Source organism: Vigna umbellata, chromosome 11 (assembly GCF_029865625.1).
Source record: "Vigna umbellata cultivar VRB3 chromosome 11, Vumbellata_1.0, whole genome shotgun sequence".
NCBI lineage: Eukaryota > Viridiplantae > Streptophyta > Magnoliopsida > Fabales > Fabaceae > Vigna > Vigna umbellata.
The window spans coordinates 33,622,830-33,642,052 of record NC_142175.1 but is presented as its reverse complement, the minus strand read 5'-3'; the positions used below and the strand labels follow the sequence as shown (position 1 = coordinate 33,642,052).

General features: G+C 34.4%; 4 protein-coding genes across 5 annotated transcripts; 1 reads left to right on the top strand and 3 right to left on the bottom strand.

Annotated features, from left to right (window-relative positions):
- Positions 1–229: 229 nt before the first annotated feature.
- Positions 230–4,166, bottom strand: LOC124835878 (26S proteasome regulatory subunit 8 homolog A). The gene is made up of 9 exons (XM_047310896.2): positions 3,807–4,166; positions 3,618–3,715; positions 2,969–3,193; positions 2,694–2,756; positions 2,429–2,592; positions 1,725–1,881; positions 1,432–1,530; positions 1,209–1,319; positions 230–521 (listed from the first exon to the last, which is right to left on the bottom strand). Exons 1-9 carry the CDS (start codon positions 4,000–4,002, stop codon positions 381–383), a joined length of 1,254 nt encoding a protein of 417 aa, XP_047166852.2. The 5' UTR covers positions 4,003–4,166; the 3' UTR covers positions 230–380.
- A 1,836-nt stretch (positions 4,167–6,002) lies between these two features.
- VHA-A (vacuolar ATP synthase subunit A) lies at positions 6,003–11,553 on the top strand. The gene is made up of 20 exons (XM_047310947.2): positions 6,003–6,303; positions 6,854–6,980; positions 7,095–7,150; positions 7,230–7,286; positions 7,419–7,530; positions 7,640–7,677; positions 7,770–7,871; positions 8,087–8,143; positions 8,251–8,322; positions 8,406–8,507; positions 8,730–8,792; positions 8,877–9,009; positions 9,298–9,404; positions 9,496–9,690; positions 9,877–9,963; positions 10,083–10,187; positions 10,398–10,495; positions 10,592–10,670; positions 10,864–10,952; positions 11,035–11,553. The coding sequence occupies exons 1-20, from the start codon at positions 6,226–6,228 to the stop codon at positions 11,147–11,149; spliced, it is 1,872 nt and encodes a 623-aa protein (XP_047166903.2). The 5' UTR covers positions 6,003–6,225; the 3' UTR covers positions 11,150–11,553.
- Positions 11,554–12,290: 737 nt separating this feature from the next.
- LOC124835920 (7-dehydrocholesterol reductase-like protein) lies at positions 12,291–13,624 on the bottom strand. 2 transcript variants are annotated; one of them, XM_047310950.2, is made up of 3 exons: positions 13,467–13,624; positions 13,075–13,224; positions 12,291–12,726 (listed from the first exon to the last, which is right to left on the bottom strand). In XM_047310950.2, the coding sequence occupies exons 2-3, from the start codon at positions 13,220–13,222 to the stop codon at positions 12,461–12,463; spliced, it is 414 nt and encodes a 137-aa protein (XP_047166906.1). In that variant the 5' UTR covers positions 13,223–13,224; positions 13,467–13,624; the 3' UTR covers positions 12,291–12,460. The 2 variants fall into 2 exon arrangements, with proteins under 2 accessions (XP_047166906.1, XP_087958280.1); XM_088102154.1 differs by having other exon boundaries at positions 13,075–13,348; positions 13,467–13,573.
- Positions 13,625–14,513: 889 nt separating this feature from the next.
- On the bottom strand, positions 14,514–19,213 carry DWF5 (Ergosterol biosynthesis ERG4/ERG24 family). The gene is made up of 13 exons (XM_047310949.2): positions 18,958–19,213; positions 18,620–18,842; positions 18,477–18,532; positions 17,925–18,027; positions 17,775–17,840; positions 17,193–17,306; positions 16,791–16,917; positions 16,423–16,523; positions 16,142–16,267; positions 15,944–16,008; positions 15,522–15,603; positions 15,365–15,447; positions 14,514–14,903 (listed from the first exon to the last, which is right to left on the bottom strand). The coding sequence occupies exons 1-13, from the start codon at positions 19,077–19,079 to the stop codon at positions 14,837–14,839; spliced, it is 1,335 nt and encodes a 444-aa protein (XP_047166905.1). The 5' UTR covers positions 19,080–19,213; the 3' UTR covers positions 14,514–14,836.
- Positions 19,214–19,223: the final 10 nt, after the last annotated feature.

Sequence of the window (19,223 nt, the reverse complement as noted above, 5' to 3'; positions counted from 1 at the left end):
TATCGTTACTAATTATAACTTATTATATAACAAACTTATTAACTTTCATAATAATTATCTTAAAAAAATTATATTTAAATAATGGTATAAAACTTAATATCATATCATCTTCATTACCAAATTTATTAATATATCAGTTATTTTCACTGGTTTAGACTACATAGTGGTCTTTAATGAGAATTTTTGTAAAATACTCTATAAATGTTGTGTGCAGTACGAAGACACAGAATGAAGAAACTCAGCTGGAAAGAATCATTTGGTACATAACATGGTAAACTTAAATCAAAAGGAAAAAACCAATGCCACCGTAAATTGAAACCCTAAGGTGATTTTGTTGTCCGACTTCACAAGATAAGTGCACCAGAAACATAAAATAAAAATCACTTCCACAACTTCCGCAATGACATATTTTTTTCAGTCTCCTTTTTCATCACCTTGGCCACAGCCATCTCAAAATCCTCCTGAGTCACGTGTACCCTCCTCTCCCTCAAAGCAAACATACCGGCTTCAGTGCATACAGCCTGAATACGAGACATAATTTGAGTATTAGACAGGCTCAGATACTGAAATAATTCATTGATTTAAACACTGACAAACTAAATTGCTCTGCGCTTGCGTTATTATAAATACTTAAATTCATTATGATGTATGACCGATTTCGTTTCACATTCTGTAACAAAAACACTACATTCGGGCTTACTTGTTTTATTTCCTCATCAATTCTAGCAGCATTGCTGATTTTTTTGGATATTATAATGGGTTCTCTTGTCAAATCGTAATAAAATCTCACTATTATATACAAGGCTCAGCATCCTGTGTAATGCTAATCGATGTCAAATATCTCAACTTGTTACTAACCCATTATAAAATCTCCCAATCACAAAACAGTGGTTTATTCTTGCTACTGTTTCCCTGTATTCATACGCCCACTAAGCATACCATACTCATTCTGTATCGTCTGTCTTGGTGGCTCAATATTCTGCAATAAACACTCTCATGTGATAATGGACCACTATTTTTAATGTATTCCATTTGATCAAAGTCGTTTCTAACATTTTGACCATTTTCACGGTATCTAGGCACAAACGAACTCACATTTTATTTATTCTAACTCTTGAGCAATAAATATACGAGATCAGCAACACCATCACAAATTGCTTCAAGAAGGACATATAGCAGATGGGGAAAAATGCAAATGAACAAAATACCTTAAGTTCAGCACCAGATGCTCCATTCATCTTCTCAGCAATCTTCTTTAAATCAATGCCACGCATTAAATTCATTCTCCTTGAATGGATTTTCAAAATATCCAGCCGAGACTGCATAAACAAATACAGTTATTTTCAGGAATAATAGTTATGAATGCACCAGGTGCACCTTTTATCCCATTACAAATATATTAACAAGTAAGATGTAGGAAAAAAGGAACACCTCTTCATTAGGGTTAGGAAATTCAATCTTCCTATCAATCCGTCCAGGTCTAAGGAGAGCTTGATCCAAGATATCAATCCTATTTGTTGCCATCAAAACCTACAATTTGAAAAATTATCTTCAGAACCTCCACAAAGAATTGTGAAGTTATCTCAAATGCACTACATACAGTAAATAATATTTGAAATGTTCAACTGGTTCAAGTTTCTATTTATAACAGTGGACATCAGACTAGTTTTAAAATCCCCCATTTTCCCTTAATAGTACAGTATAACAGATACAACTCCCTTTACCTTGATCTTGTTTGAAGCTTCAAATCCATCCAACTGGTTGAGAAGTTCCAGCATAGTACGTTGTACCTCACTATCACCATTGCCACTTCCAGATTCCATCCGAGCAGATCCAATGCTGTCGATTTCGTCCATGAAGATAATTGATGGAGCATGTTCCCTGTCAAGAAGACAAGAGTTGCATAATAACAAAATTGAAAGTTTATGAATAAAATGTGTTAATCATAACTTCTTAAGGAGAATAAAAATGTCCTTACTTCCCTCTTTACAAATGCACTTATTAGTGGAAATTGTAAAAAAGACAATACTCACACCGAATCCCATCAGCACCTGATACATTGTATGCATCTAAGACCAAATTTGACAATCAAAACCTAAGAAACTATGCTTCAATCTTTGCTCTGGGTCAAGTTAACCCATCCCATCTTAAAACTATCCCCAACTAACAGTCATAAAGCCAATGAGACTTCATATTTAGAAGAATGCTAGAAACACACACTGCCGCATTAGTTAAAGTTTATTGAAAGCTACAAAACAAAGAGAGGCTCATCAAATGATTGGGAAACCCCACAATTATTTTTTTTTTTTGCGGTTTTCAATCAATTAGAACGAGAGAGTCTATTGCTAGCATTTCTCTTGTTTTTATCCTTTTTACTTTGGTATAAACAGATAAGAAGAACAAAGGAACCTAAACAATGAGTACAAACCTGGCCATAACGAAAAGTTCCCTGACCATTCTAGAACCTTCTCCAATGTACTTCTGAACCAATTCAGAACCAGACACCCTTATGAACGTACAGTCAGTATGATGCGCCACTGCCCTAGCCAACAACGTTTTACCTGTACCAGGTGGCCCATACAGCAGGACACCCTTTGATGTGTTCAAGAGATTCAGCAAATAGAAAATTAACATCCAAAGTTTGCTGATTGAATGGCATAGAATTTAAAATCAACTACAAATTGAGGGACTACCTTTGGTTGTGCAATTCCAAGACTCTCAAAGAGCTCAGGATGCTTAATTGGTAGCTCGATAACCTACATAGTTAACCACGTATATGAGGCCCAAAAAAATTACTGATCTTTTCTAATGTATAATGTATATATACGCAGAAAAATATGTCCATACAGAAAATAACACAAGTGATGCATGGACAAACACAGATGGATTGATAGAAACATCAGGTCCTACCCGTGAGAGATTTTGAACATTAAATGCTAATAAAATTGAAAAGCTCTATGCAGTGTACCTCCTTGATTTCTTTGATTTGCTGGTCTAAACCACCAATCATGTCATACGTAGAATCAGGAACTTTCTCAACTTTCATCAGATTGACCAACGGATCAACTTTACTGGGCAGAACTAAATGAAGAACATAGCTATCATTGCGAAGTGCAACTCTAGTGGATGGAGTGATCTTTGTAATGTCAATATTTTTGTCAATGTCGACAACATATTTTCCTTCTGGGTGGACCTGAGAAAAAGTAAAGGAAAATCAGCACTTTATCTTGGTTCTGATCCTGCATTTTACTAATTTCACAAATAAACATGCAGTACCAACCATCCGATGAAGTCAAACGTTTGTGACTAACAGATGAAAATAAATGATGCAGTGTCGTTTGGTAGATCTTTTCAGAACTAAACATTGCTTTAAATAATCCAACAACAGTCAGTGATACTTGAGGATGGAAAAAGTTTGCAACCAAGCAAACGCAAATGTTGTAGAGTTGAAAAGCAGGAGATCATAAATATAAACATAGATCTATAAAAGAATTAGCAAAATAGTATTTAAGTGTACACTCATACACCAAAAGGAGATTCATATTTATAAATATAATTGGAGAGTGCTAAAGAAAGATGACCAAAAATGAAAGAAAAGAGAGAAATGAGGATGTGACCTTGACAAGGACTTTGTTCTTGCCCATCACTTTGACAACTTCACCAACATAGGAGCCAGGCTCCTGAAGAAGCTGCAACTCTTCGCGTAGCATCCTCACTGCCGGAATTGAAATGAAAAAGAAAGATGAATAGAATTAGATAAGGGAAACCGAAAGAATAAAGTAGGGCTAGGGTTAGGGTTAGCGGACCCCTGGAATTGAGCTCGTTACGCTGAGCCTCAAGACGGTTGAGGTTATGCGTCTTTTGACGGAGAAGGAGCTGATGCTCGTGGATGTTGAGAGAATAGTAGTGGCGGAGACCCTCGCCCTGCTTGGTGGGCTTGGCGGAGCAATTCTCCTCCGGCACACCCTCCACATGCTTCACTTCAACTCCCGCAAGAGCCATAGATACAAAGATAGATCTCTCTCTGCCTTTCGGCGATGAAAATCAGAGCAAAACCCAAACCACCACCTTCCTGATCCTCTCTCTTCTTCTCTTCTCTTCTCTTCTCTCTTCCCGGCTTATGTCGGTCTGTACAAAGAAAATACCAAAAACAAACCGGATCAAGTACTGCTACTTGCCTTGCCGAACAATACAACCAATTTCACTCCCATTCTTCTATTGGGCCCTTCTGCTTTTCATGGGCTCTATAGCCCACCAATATTTCTTGGAGTGTTTCATCCTACACCTCTAACATCTCATCCTGCACCTCCAAAGATTCCATTTTTAACCTTCTGACATATGCACCTCCAACTTTTCAAAAAATTTTATTTTTTAATAAATATATTTTTAACTTTTTCTCTCTCTTATTAAAGACACTTTAATAAATACATTTTTATTTTTTTCTCTTTCTTATTAAAGTTCCTCTGTACCATTTTAATAATAATCTAATTTAATTTAAAATTTAAATATTATTTAATATAATTTTATATTTTAATAATTATTAAAATATGATTTATATCATAATAATAGTTATATTAAATATATAAAAATCAAATAACTAAAATAAAAGTAATAATGATAAAAATAAAAAATAAAATAATAATAAAAATAATATAAAATTTGCTTTAATATATTCAAATATATTAAATTATATTAAAATATATTAAAATATTACAATAAATTAAACAGTTATTAAATTTTGAATAAAAACAAAATTTTTAAAAACTTATTTATTGGATACCTAAAATATGTTAATAGTTTTTTTTTAAAATTTACTAAATATTTAATTTAATTAAAAATAATAATATTATTTATCATATTTTTCTAATTTAATATTATTAAAATATTATTTATATTTTATAATAATTTTATTAAAAAAGTAAAATAAAATAACTAAAATAAAGTTAATAATAATGAAAATAAAAATAGTATTGAAAATCAATAAAAGATATTTAAATATATTATATTATATTAAAATGTTAATTTAATTAAATAATTATTAAAGTTTAAATAGAAAATAAATTTAAAATTTGTTAATCGGATATAGAAATCCGATAACGTATGAATCGGATATGGGTATCCGATTAAGAAGTTTTCAAAATTTTGTTTTTTATTTAATTTTAATAATTATTTAATTTAATTTAATAATTTAATATAATTTAACATATTTATTTAAATATGATTTTAAATATTATTATTATTATTATTTTTATTATTATTTTTAGTAATTTTAATAAAACTATTATAAAAATATATATTATATTTTAAATAAAAAACTATCCAATAAATAAGTTTTTAAAATTTTTTATTTAAAATTTAATACCTCTTTAATTTATTATAATATTTTAATATAATTTGATATATTTGAATATATTAAAGCAAATATTATATTATTGTTATTATTATTTTATTTTTTATTTTTATCATTATTACTTTTATTTTAGTTATTTGATTTTTATATATTTAATATAACTATTATTATGATATAAATCATATTTTAATAATTATTAAAATATAAAATTATATTAAATAATATTTAAATTTTAAATTAAATTAGATTATTATTAAAATGGTGCAGAAGAACTTTAATAAGAAAGAGAAAAATATAAAAATGTATTTATTAAAGTGTCTTTAATAAGAGAGAGAAGAAAATAAAAATATATTTATTAAAAAATAAAATTTTTTGAAAAGTTGGAGGTGTATATGTCAGAAGGTTAAAAATGGAATTTTTGGAGGTGCAGGATGAGATGTTGGAGGTGTAGGATGAAACACTCTATTTCTTGTCACCAAAAAAGGCCCTTGTTAACCCAATATCCACTGTTTTGGGCCCATTCAGTTAATATAAACTAAGGACAAAAAGGTCAAATCCAATCTGGGAAAATAATTCATTATTTAGCATTTATTAATTAATTGATTGAAAAGAAAGAGAATGAGTGAAAAGTAATGTGCGGACAGGAGCGACGTGGGAGGAAGGAAAGAGCATACGTGGTGCGATAGTGTGTGCATCTCCGCAGCAGATCAAATAAAACAAACCACATACATACATCACTGTCATCTTCGTCATCTTCATCTTCATCACTCTCTCACATTCCCAATCTCACGCAGTTTCGTTCAGTTCTCCTTTCCAATCATTAGGGTTTTGATCGTTTCTCGCATCGGATCTTCAAACTCATCTCCGATCTCAAAATGCCCGCCGTTTATGGAGCTCGCTTGACCACCTTCGAAGACTCCGAGAAGGAGAGTGAATACGGTTACGTTCGCAAGGTTCGTTCCTTCTTTTCTCCACTTCTCAATTCCTAACCCTTTTTTTGTTATCTTCGTTCACTTCCCTTATTTTATCAATTCCTCGCTGCCATCTACGTTTCCACCATCCGATCCAAACCCAATCGCCTACTGTGTTCTCATTTTATTCGTTTTGCGTGTTGATCTCCGCCTTCACTCCATGCTCGATCGCGGTTCAGCGCACCACTTCAATTTCACACCTTCGCTCTGTTACTTATTTCTGATTATATCACCGTTTTCTTCTACCACCGTCCCTTTGCATCTTCAATCTCTTCAATTACTACCCGATCTAACTTTTTTTCTTCTTTTAGCTTCTTCCTTTCTTATTTTTTTTTTACCGTTTTACCTTACATTCTACAATTTTTCCGTCTTTCTATGCTGTTATCATAATTCCTTGATGTTAGGAGGATGTGATCCACTTATTTCCACTTGTTAATAACTCGTCATTCTCCTTAATATTTTTTTTATTTGGCCTCTGGAAGTTCAACACAGGGGTAATGGATGCTAAATTGTGTTTTCCCAATGGAAACAGGTATCGGGACCAGTCGTGGTTGCAGATGGCATGGCTGGGGCTGCTATGTATGAACTGGTGCGTGTTGGCCATGATAATCTCATTGGAGAAATCATTCGTCTCGAAGGGGATTCTGCTACCATCCAAGGTGCAATTATGAAACTGCATACTTCGTTGAGGATACCGCATTTTCTTCTTTTTATCGTTATGTTGCCTTTTGTTAGTGTTTAATGAAAACCTCTTTGGTTCTCTGCAATTTTAGTTTATGAGGAAACTGCTGGTTTGATGGTTAATGATCCAGTGTTACGGACACACAAGGTTAGATTCCGTATACCTTTTTCTTATGTTTAAATTCTTACTGCGAACTTCAGCTGATAAGCAGTATTTTTTATAACAGCCCTTGTCCGTGGAGTTGGGGCCTGGAATATTGGGGAATATTTTTGATGGAATTCAGGTGTGCTTTTTCCCCTAAGCAAAACATTTAAGGATTATCTCACTTCAATTGCTATATTTTGACCAATTGATGATTTACGTTTTCCTTTTTTTGCGTGTTCTTTCTAACTTAAATGTTTCTTTATTGTGACAGAGGCCTTTGAAAACTATTGCTAAAAGATCTGGCGATGTCTATATTCCTCGGGGTGTGTCTGTTCCAGCACTTGACAAAGATACACTTTGGGAATTTCAGCCTAAGAAAATAGGTACCAAAGAAATAAAATTATTTTTCTTTTTATTATTAATTTCTATACTGAACAGAACTATTACATGGACCATTTTTTTCTGATATTCTACCTGCTTCACTGATGACAGGTGAAGGTGACCTATTAACTGGTGGAGATTTATATGCGGTATGTTTCTGTTGCCTTTAGGTTGGCTTGCAAGTTGTTCCTGTTTTGTGCATCTGGTTTTTCTAAATCTTGTGAATTATTTACCGTTGCAGACTGTTTTTGAGAACACTCTAATGCAACACCATATTGCACTGCCTCCTGATGCCATGGGAAAGATTACCTACATTGCACCCCCTGGCCAATATTCTATAACGGTTAGTTTTTTTTTTTTTTTTTTAACTCCTTTCCTTTAATGTATTGTGCTATTTTTCTGTGAGATATTCACGGCCTCTCTTTCTCTTTTCTTCATATTTTCCTGATGATGGCAGAATTGCCAAACTTACATACTTATTCAAAATTTCTATTCTCGCATTCAGTTGCTTCTCATATTCTCTGCAATCTATGATTTTAATCCTTCCATTATTTTCAGGATACTGTATTGGAACTTGAGTTTCAAGGTGTTAAAAAGAAATTCACCATGCTTCAGGTTTTTAGTTATTTTTTTGTTGATTGTAGTAACTTAATTGAAGTGTTGCTCTTCCTTATCAATATCCTACATTACAACTTCCTTTTTTGTACTTTACCCATTTTCAGACCTGGCCTGTACGTACCCCAAGGCCTGTTGCATCAAAACTTGCAGCTGATACTCCTCTTCTTACTGGTCAGGTAAACTCAGTTGTTATCAATTGTCTTATCCATGATGTAATAATTGTGATATTTTCATGCCTAATGACTTCTGTTTTGTGCAGCGTGTTCTTGATGCCCTTTTCCCTTCAGTTCTTGGTGGGACTTGTGCCATACCTGGAGCTTTTGGCTGTGGGAAAACAGTCATCAGTCAGGCTCTTTCTAAGGTAAACTTAATACACCCTTTTTGGAGGAATTTTGGGAGGGTTGGGGGTGTATGCAGCCATATGCAAGAAGTTCGAATTGAGATTAAAACTCATGAACTAGTCACCGAGGTGAAACTGTATTGTTGTGCTTGGGTTAACTCTCGACCTAATACACCCCATTAAGACATTAAGGTTTTTTATTTATAAATATTATCTAATTTTTTCTTTCCCCTTTTTTGGCAGTATTCCAATTCTGATGCGGTTGTTTACGTTGGTTGTGGGGAACGTGGAAATGAAATGGCAGAGGTATGTGTTTTTTTTTCAGTTACCTGTATCAAATTACTGTGTTTCTTATTTTGCAGTTGGCAAACTAATTGAATAATTGTTCAGGTCCTCATGGATTTTCCCCAACTTACAATGACATTACCTGATGGTCGGGAAGAATCTGTCATGAAGCGTACAACACTGGTGGCTAACACTTCAAACATGCCTGTGGCTGCTCGTGAGGCTTCAATTTATACAGGTGACTTTGTAGCTCTTATACTCTGGAACATCCATTTATTGTTGAGAATTAATATATACTAATTCTCTCGAATTGCCAAGTATAATTTATTTGACTTGTGAAAGTCTTGTAGGATTTCAATTCAGTTGCATATCTCAGCCACTGCTCTGAAATAAACTTTGTTGTAGATCTGTGCTTGTCAAAAACATTCTGCATATTGGTTAATTTTCATTTGGCTTTATTGTTGTTATATTTTCCCTTATAATGGACTAGTTTGACATCTGTACTGCATTTTTTATTTAATTTCAGGAATCACATTAGCTGAGTACTTTAGAGATATGGGTTACAATGTCAGTATGATGGCTGATTCTACATCTAGATGGGCAGAAGCATTGCGTGAAATCTCTGGACGACTGGTATAAACTAGACCATTTATATACAATTATGATTGAAACATGAGGAATGGACCTTGGTCAGTGTATTTGATGATACTGTTGTCTTTCACAGGCAGAGATGCCTGCAGATAGTGGATATCCTGCTTATCTTGCTGCTCGTTTGGCCTCTTTCTATGAACGTGCTGGGAAAGTAAAATGTCTTGGAGGCCCTGAGCGTACCGGTAGTGTAACAATTGTTGGTGCTGTTTCACCACCTGGAGGTGACTTCTCAGATCCTGTGACATCTGCAACCCTCAGCATAGTTCAGGTAAAACTATACCTTCAAATATGGTTGAAAGGGGTAACTGTAAGTCAGCAATAAGCTTCAGGTTGTTTTGACTAATGTCTGCCAATATATTACTATGAATATCCATCTAGTTCGTTCCTCTTTTACCTATCCTTCAATTCAATGACTTCCAATTCATTGTATAAGTTTATATTTGCTGATTGACAGGTTTTCTGGGGTTTGGACAAAAAGCTTGCTCAGAGGAAGCACTTTCCTTCGGTGAACTGGCTTATTTCTTATTCAAAATACTCAACGGTATGTCCTGAAATTGGTTACTTAGTAACTCATTCTCCTGCTGTCTACACCTGTATGCATATATTTCGTGTCTTTGTTCCTTAATTTTTCAATTAATAATTAGTTTTTGGTATCTTTAGGCGCTCGAATCCTTTTACGATCAATTTGATCCAGATTTTATAAACATTAGGACTAAAGCTCGTGAAGTTCTGCAAAGAGAAGATGACCTGAATGAAATTGTCCAGGTATGTTTTTGTTGGTTCTATTATGTTTGATTGTTTGTTACATCCGTGCTTAGGATGTAATCAAAACTTGGGTATCAATGTGATGCATAATCTCATGAGTGGAGCACTAAATGCTACTAAATTATGGTGTTTGTAGTTCAGAAAATTTGTTAGGATGTATACCCCTTTTGTTCTATAACTGGATAATTTATTTCCTGCGTTTTACTCCAGCTTGTGGGCAAGGATGCTTTAGCTGAAGGAGATAAGATCACCTTGGAAACTGCAAAGCTTTTGAGAGAGGATTATCTTGCTCAAAATGCCTTTACACCGTAAGTTTCTTTGTAATTGGTTAACTTATTTAGTATGTATTATATTATCTTTTATTTGCTGTTCTTATATTGCGACCTTTTGTGTGGCTATGACAGATATGACAAATTCTGTCCCTTCTACAAGTCTGTTTGGATGATGCGTAACATTATCCATTTCTACAATTTGGCCAATCAGGTATGGATGGTCTAAGGAGTCCTCCGACAATGGTTTAGTTTTGTTTATATTATAAAAAAAATCCATGTAAACATAAAGATGGATTTTGTGTTTAGTTCGTTGCATTATTACTCTTGCCTGAAGAAATTTCAGTAAAGATGGGTAAATCGCGTTCAAAGTTTAGAAATTTAATCTAGGCTGGCTACATGTGCAGGCAGTAGAGAGGGGAGCTGGTTCAGATGGTCAGAGGATAACTTACTCCCTCATCAAACATCGTGTGGGAGATCTCTTCTACCGATTAGTGTGAGTAGTTGTACTGCTATACATGATGACTTATTTTGACATACTAAGTAGCTCTTATTCTATTGATCTGTTGCCATTGCAGGTCTCAGAAATTTGAGGATCCGGCAGAAGGTGAAGCTGCTTTGGTCGCCAAATTTCAGAAGTTACACGAGGACCTATCTACTGGTTTCCGCAACCTTGAGGATGAAACCCGATGAACGAAGATGATGTCGGTAGTTTGCGCAAATATTGTGTTAATCCTATTTAAGAGGCAATCTAGCGTACCAGGTTGCAACGTCCCCAGCGTTCTCGTATTTCACTGTTTGATTCATTCATATCACATTTATTTCCTTTCTTGGTGCTGGTTTGGCTTTTGATCTAGTTTCATGTCTAGCTGTAATCATGTGTTTTAAGTCAATCCCCAGTTTGTTTATTGAGAATAAGAAACGAAACGTTGCTCTTTCAATGTATTTAGGAGAATAAAGTTATTTTAGAACATTAAATGCCTGAGGGCATGTGGATTCTGGATTCACAGGGTTGGAATTTTTGGAGGATGTGGATCATGTTGAATCCTGTATTTCATAGATGAACTTTTTGTAGCAATGAGTATTTATTCGAATTATTTTGCTTCCCAAATTTAGAGATACTAATAATAATATTTAAAAGAACGTCTTTTCTTACTCCCTCACCCTTCCGAACATTAGCGCCACATTCTGGAACCATGATGATTACGTTTGGGCATGTTATTAGGAACTACAAATTATAAATTAACTAAGTATCATTCTTATACATCATGATATTGTAACAATTGTCAATGGTCATGATATGGAGTTTATTAATTAAACGATCTACTTATTATAACATTGGTTATCATCATACATTTATTTATGTTTTCGTTTATACTTTTAACGCCCATAAGCACGTATTCTCTTGTCACAATATTATTACTTTACTACTAAAACTCAATTAAACTTCGCTATATTTACAAGTAATTAACACGCTCTGAAAGCTCTTCATTCTCAACCTCGAAACCCACCTATGTGAGAAACCACTTCAACACAAAACAATGACGTATTATTGATGCTCAAGTGTGTAACAACCAGAAAGTATTGTTCTATCCGCTCCTTCTATTTCTTGTCACAAACAAAGATCCGATCCCCTTATTTATTTAACGTAGAATGATTATTCTGTACTTTTAATAAAGAAATGCTCCAATGTAATATGTACTAAAACTATTTGACATACTATGATTTAAACATTTCCAGCCTTATCAGCAGCTTATGTGCATCATGCATTTTCCCTTGCACAATAAATAAAAAAAGACAAATTTCGTTGAAGGCAACAACATAACTCTCCATGGACAGGAAGAGAAAAGAAATACACATATTATAGGAAATACAATTTGGTCCAAAACAAAGTATGAAGGTAAAGTGACAATAACCATTGTGAGTGCACACTGCCATTGAAATTAACCAACAAGTACAAGTGATAAGGATTTGGCTTCATACTCGCAAAGCGCACTGAACCAATCATCCAGGACCAACTTTAGGAATATCATAATGCTCGCTCATGTTTGCAAGATACTGGTTGAAATCTTGAATTCTATCACGGTGAGATTTATTAGAAATCTTGGCCAATCTGTGAACATCAAGTTGCTCCCTCTGCTCAATGTATCTCCTCTCTGCCGGGGTAAGATGATCATCATAATGGGCAACCTTCCCTTTCCCACTGCTCATTTCCCTCTCCGTATTTGTATCCTCCTCATTAGAATCTTTACCTTGTTCTGCGCTTCCACCTAAATCAAATACCATTACATATATATACACCATAATGTATGGTCAATTAAACACAGCCATCAAAGAAAATGGACGAAGACAGAACACTTGTCTACTTACTCAAAGATCAGATAAAAGTTTTGATATCTAAGTGTTATCGTTCATATTCAAAGTTTTCATTAAACATTGCCACTTATCATACTTAAGGGCAACAAAAAATATATATACGTTACCTCAAGGAAGTACACATAAATTGAAGGGTTTGACACGATTAAGATTATTGTTGCTATCGCTTACCTTGACCACAAAACACATACAAATTTTTTATGTTTTAGTAAGCCATAACCAAAAGAACAAAGATAATCAACCTGCTGAAATTTCATCTTCGGTAACTTGCAGAAGTTGATCTTGGTTTCTCTTGTTCTTCCTTTTCTTCTTCTTCACCCCACCCGCCACATCCAGCGCTTTCCCCTTCAGCTTCAATTTCCCACCAACAACGTTGTCATACGATGACATCTCTGTCCCAAAAATAAAACACGATTGAAGACAATCTTTTTCCAAAGAAAATCTCTACAAAGTAAGGAACGAAATGACCGGCGGTGAGGTAGATGAATATTTAGGGGTACTGACAAAAACCCTAATCTGTGGATTTGCACGGAAAGAGCTATAACAGTTAAAGAATGACATAATTTGAATTTGAACAAACATTGAAATCATTAAATCGAAAAGGTTGAGAAAGTGATAGGAATTAGAATCGCACCAATAACATAAACGCAGAAACCTGTGAAACTTTCCGATCTCTAGACTCAAATAGATTTCAAATTCTTAATCTTACACGCCTTTCTAAAGAGGTGAGCACCATTTATATTATCATGGTTTATATATACACACACCCTATTTAAAATTTACAAAATAAAACCGGATTATTAAAATAAAAGTTAAATTTTAATTAAAAAAAAATTCTACATAACTTTTGTTTATATAAAAAAAAAGTGTATGCTTCTCGGAAATACATTAGATCAAATTTATTTATTAGATAAATTAAATTTAAAATTCCAAAAAATCATTTTTTTTCAAAACTATTTTAAAGAAGAAAAACAACTGTGCAAAAATAGGTAGCTTAATGTTTATGTTTCTACCTTTGACCATCGCTCACCCTATTTTATAATCATTATTTGAAAGATATACCAACTATAATGTCTAATTACTTAACTTTTATCATTTTTAATTGTTTTTTTTTGCTGCTGTATTATTTTTTTAACATTGTAGTTTTTTGTTTTTTATTTTATTTCCAAAGTCACAGATGTTATAAGGACAAAAAATTGCAGCAAAACAACTTGAGAATGGGTGTTTTATAAGAGTAAACAACTTTTAAAATGAAAGATGAAATGAAACAAAAATTGTGTTCCTCCTCACCTAACCTTGATCACAAATGAAACAAACTTTGCAATGTATAAAGACACGATAATTAAAATTAAGTGCCAATTCAATATCTGTCCCTTCATATATATATATATATAATTTTCATTTTAAGTTCGGGAAGGGATAATACTTTCATGTGGTTTTAATGAATTTTCATTTTTTAAGGAATTGGATGCTTTTTGTATATTTTTGGAGTATCCAAAAGTATAAATTTTGATTGAAGAGGTTAAAAAAGTGAACAGACTAAATTGCAAGCTTCTAGCCTAAAGGTTGGTTTACCAATGTTGTGTTACTGTCTAGAATATTGTGCATTTTGGTCGTTGTGATTGGTTATTCTGATGATTTTAGATTATGTGAAGGAAGAAAACAGATATTGAAAGTATGGTAACCAACATAATAAAACATAAAATTGCACTAAGCATCCCTTATCATGCAACCTTTCTCACAAGTATTGCCAGCAAAGAACATGATAGATAAACAAATTAACACAGACCCCAAAATCAAGTTCCGGCATTAGATTAAAATTTGTTTTTCAATAATTAATATTCCTCAGAGAAAGTCTACTCTAACATGCGTCTCAAGGAGACACCAAAACAAAGGCTGTAAACAATATAAGGCAACAGATGGTTTCCTTAGTTTTCACAGTTTTCGCATGGCATAAAAGCCAACTGTGACCAGAGACAAGCTTTCATCAATAATCATTCTTCTTCAGTATATTCCTGGAATTATTCTGTAGGGTACCTTGTCGCAATATAGTTTCCAGTACTTGCCATACCTGCATGACATGAAAACAATGGTCATGATCCACAAGAACGACAGACTGTTCCAATTTCAGACAATCTAAATGATTTCATCATTAATAAAATAATGGTTTTGAAGAACCATTCATTTTATTCTTTATAATTGAGCTGCTTTCATGGAAAACAAATTGTTGGCAATATGGATAGAAACGATTTTATAAATTTGCTTATTTTGCCAGAACTACCACTTTATGTTGAGATGTGCTCAAGATTATTTTTCTTTTTAATACTGTTATTTGCATGCACACTTACGAAACAGTATAATTCCACAGGGCTACCGTCGTGTTGATTTCATAATGCTAAACAAATCATGCCTATGTATCCCAGCATTAAGTTGCAACTAAAAAACAACGTAGTTCAGGCTAAAGAGGGTTTGGGAAACAAAATCATACAAGAGGTATCATCAACAGATAGAATAATTGAACTGAACGCTTACTTGGATCTGCATCGATCATCATCTCGTTTTGCTCGATCAAAGAGAAGGATGGTAAGAAAGATCACGTAGAAGTAAGGCAAAAACTGCAATGGAAAAAAAACTGAGCTCAACATTCTCTCCAAACTTCGACTTGTACAAAGAAAAAAGATACCCTTACATGATTAAAAAGAGCTGGGACTGTCCAGAAGAAAGCTGCCAGTATTTCAGGGACATAATGAAAATGACGAGATAATCCCCACCTGCAGGTACCAACGTAAAAAGAGAATTGAGAATTGGCATTTCTTCCAAGACAAAGGTGTATTTATTTTTAAACACAGGCATTTTTTTATTCTGAAAAAAAAAGAGTACTCTACGCAAACAGCATTACGTCAGATATAAAAAACAAGAGTTACAGAAATTAAAAGCACCCAACGGTTAACAAATAAAATTCATTCTGAATGTAAACTATCAACATCCACCTTTTGTAGGAATTAGAACCTATTAAATCAATTGCCATCTCCTAAAAAAATCCTCAAAAATCAGAGAGAGGATGCAGGTATGGTCTCATTTCTTAGTAAGCAAATTTAAGTAAAAACTTACCATCCAGAGGTTAAAAGAAGACTTCTTTTAGTTTCCCCAGTAGTAGTGGTATACGAGGCCTCTATCTGCAAAAGTATTCATTATGTCTACCTTATATAAAAGACTATTGGCAAATATCTGTGTAAGCCTTCTCTGACATACATTCTAAAGAAAATAGAGCCCAAATGAAATTTAGACAGCAAATACAAGGTACTACACCTTTGACGGAGCTTTTCCCCAGACGGTGCTTTTTCCATTTGTCCTACGAAATTCTTGCCTTTGCCTGTCACAGTCATAGTTGATGAATATGCAAAGAATGCCAGCCAATAAAATTGAGATCGCTAGCTGGAAGACAAAAATGAAAATTTTCAGAAAAGTCAGAAATTAAAAAGAATAAAAATAAGAAAAACTTTGAAGGCAACTCCACTAACTTCACTTCTTGTTCCCCGTTGCCATTGGACTACAACAGATAAGCATCACAAACAGAATGCAGATGGTACCTGAATGCCGAGATTTAGGGGATGGTTGACAAGGTACATTCCAGGAGATGTATACACAGATGGAACCCACACCAAGCAACCCCAGCAAATATAAAATCCAGCTGCAAGATATAAGTGCTATGAGATTAAGCAACGCGCATAATGAATTTAGCAAAACAGCAATATAAGTTTAATAACCTATGACATCTAATAATAACAATTCTTTTCTAATCAGAAAAAGGCTTCAAATCGATACAGTTACAGCACCCTCCTCCCCCAAAAAACTGTTCTTTCTCCTTTAATAACCTTGCTTCAAAAGTACAAAAATAGTAACACAAAACAATAGAGCAGGTATGTCCAACAGAAACAAGAATAGGACACATGTAAACCTCGATCGTGTGCAATATCCATTGTGTTCCAATATCCAGCCTCCCACCAGAAAAACTTGGTAACATATACTAGCATTAATGCAGTATTTACAAGCATTGAGTCTGATACTTTTCCATTTTCTTCATACTGTCAATACAAGAATACAAAATTATACAATTAACGAAGGCAGGAAACATCTAAAGATATGTTTATGAAACAAATTCATGTTCTGGATTCATCTAGTACTGTATCCATCTCACATCCTACTCACGGTGGTGATAAGTTGGTGCCACCAGGGCAACTAAGGAAGTTCAACGGGATAGCACAATCAACAAACCAGCAGCTCATATAAGCAGCTGACACAGTTTGGTATTTAATTAACTTCAATATTTATGCAAAGAAGAAACATTATGAGACCCAACCTGTTTTATACAGTAGGTCAACGCAAGAACTGCCCATGACATCATTCCAAATCTGCAGTTGGTGAAAACTTTTATGTCAAAATATTTTCCAATGCGCGGATAGAGTTCCATCCCCTGCAAGAATGACAAGACATTAGAATGCTATTATTTACAAAAAGGGTGAACATGATTCTTAATGTAAAACAGCCCAAGTGAACCGATTTTTACTTAAGCAATTTATCCTTATGTAACAAAAGTGGGAATTACAATCACAAAAACATCAAGACATTCCTACAACAAGAGTTTCAAAAGATCAATTGTAGCGTCACGCACGAGTGCACTTTCAGTGAGACTAGAGGAAAAAGGTTGTGATTTTCTGTAAGAACTTAAGAATGCAAGATGCATTCTCAGGTAATTTCAAAGAAAGACTCCTTCAATCATACTCACATCTGATACCAACAAATCATATAAACCAGTTTACCCAGATTCATCATGCAACCAATCACTTTTCTTTTTGCAATCTTGGCTATTTTCAATCGAAATAAACAGACATCAAAGAAGATAATTGGTATAAAACTGTTTAGCCAAAGTAAAAAGGTTTACCCAGTAAAAATCAATGATTATGTTTCCAGATGAGCCAGAATCTGTTGAAGATGGTGCCAAATGACCCTAGCATACATAACAAAAACCAGAAAATTCATTTCAAATTAATAGGTAACAGATAGTTCGTAATTTCTGATATTTTTGCCTCACTTTTATGTACAACAAAATACAGAAGACCAAGCTCCCGAAGATGAGTGCTGAATATATTTCTCCCAAATGATCATAAACAACTGTTGGGTTGAATATCCCAAACCTGAAAAATGTATAAAAAAAAAAAAGACATGCGGTTCGTCACAAAAAAAGTAAGAGACAAAAACACTCTGCTCTAAATAAAAATCTTGTCAAGCAAGAAAGTAACAACAGCCATCTTATAGAAGAACAAAGGGAAATTCAACTTAATCTGTAATGGTCTGCATTACCCTACAACAGCTGAGAAACAAACCTTCCTTGACGAAGCTGATAAATTCAAAAGGAAAGTACCATTTTTTTTTATTAGTAATTCCAGGTCAAGACAAGTTCCATTCCTAGCGAATCTGAACAGCGTGACTTCAAATTTCTATTATCGGTTACTGACTACTAGTTTTTGTGCAAAAATTGAATGTGACTACAAATAAGATGCACTTGTGAAAGATAACAGAGAATATTGAAGATGGAGTGAATGACTGTTAGAAGAAAGAGAATGCGGAGGCGTAAAAGGCTCACCACCAAAGGGCCATATAAGTAATCAAGGTGACTAAATACGCCGCCACACCGTTTGCCTGAAGAATGGAAAACGGAGATTGGTCAGTGAAGTGAAGTAAGTAAGGATTTGACATGATTTCGAGAGAGGTGTGAGGTGTGTTGACCTTGTAGACAGGTTGATGTCCAGTTGGAGAAATAGGGCCGTAAACGGTTTTGGCGGGCAGAAGGAGCTGAAGCGCTGCTTCAAACACACCATAGACCACAATGATTTTGTAAGCCGTAGCAGTTGGTCTAGGCCATATATCTAGGAAGCCCTGCACCCCATTCTGCTTCAAATAATTCCACGTCTCAGAAACAGATCCGTCAGTAGCAGTCATGGTGTACCACCTGCATACATTCAGTTCCATATCCGAATTCATTCAGATCAGATTTGATCATAGCAGGTTGAAATCAACAATAATAACAACAATGGAAAAGGGAAAACGATTAGGGTTTAACTCACAGCAGAATGACAAATGGAGGACATAGCGTGAGAAGAGAAATCATGGAAGCATAAGTGACAAGCGGTGAATGCACGGTGTCACCGTCGCCGGACTTCGGCTGCGCCACCGTCTTCTTCTTCATCTTCTCCGATTAAGTCTTCTTCTTCTTCTTCTTCTCTCTCTCTCTCTCTCTCTCTCTGCAAACTCTCACAGATCACACGTTCGTTCGGACCGAGAGACGACCATGCCATATATCACTCAGAGTCCACTCTCATGCGGACTCCAC

Excerpts from the sequence above, each read along its gene's own strand:
- DWF5 (XM_047310949.2), bottom strand. The coding sequence starts at position 19,079 with ATGAAGAAGAAGACGGTGGCGCAGCCGAAGTCCGGCGACGGTGACACC. Across the intron at positions 18,533-18,619 it reads GACATCAACCTGTCTACAAG|GCAAACGGTGTGGCGGCGTA; the intron begins GTCAACACACCT and ends TCCATTCTTCAG. Across the intron at positions 15,448-15,521 it reads TCCCAGCTCTTTTTAATCAT|TTTTTGCCTTACTTCTACGT; the intron begins GTAAGGGTATCT and ends TTTCCATTGCAG.
- VHA-A (XM_047310947.2), top strand. The coding sequence starts at position 6,226 with ATGCCCGCCGTTTATGGAGCTCGCTTGACCACCTTCGAAGACTCCGAG. Across the intron at positions 9,405-9,495 it reads GTGAAATCTCTGGACGACTG|GCAGAGATGCCTGCAGATAG; the intron begins GTATAAACTAGA and ends TGTCTTTCACAG. Across the intron at positions 9,691-9,876 it reads CAACCCTCAGCATAGTTCAG|GTTTTCTGGGGTTTGGACAA; the intron begins GTAAAACTATAC and ends GCTGATTGACAG.
- LOC124835878 (XM_047310896.2), bottom strand. The coding sequence starts at position 4,002 with ATGGCTCTTGCGGGAGTTGAAGTGAAGCATGTGGAGGGTGTGCCGGAG. Across the intron at positions 1,882-2,428 it reads GAACTTTTCGTTATGGCCAG|GGAACATGCTCCATCAATTA; the intron begins GTTTGTACTCAT and ends TCTTCTTGACAG. Across the intron at positions 1,320-1,431 it reads TTCCTAACCCTAATGAAGAG|TCTCGGCTGGATATTTTGAA; the intron begins GTGTTCCTTTTT and ends TTGTTTATGCAG.
- LOC124835920 (XM_047310950.2), bottom strand. The coding sequence starts at position 13,222 with ATGTCATCGTATGACAACGTTGTTGGTGGGAAATTGAAGCTGAAGGGG. Across the intron at positions 12,727-13,074 it reads CGAAGATGAAATTTCAGCAG|GTGGAAGCGCAGAACAAGGT; the intron begins GTTGATTATCTT and ends TATTTGATTTAG.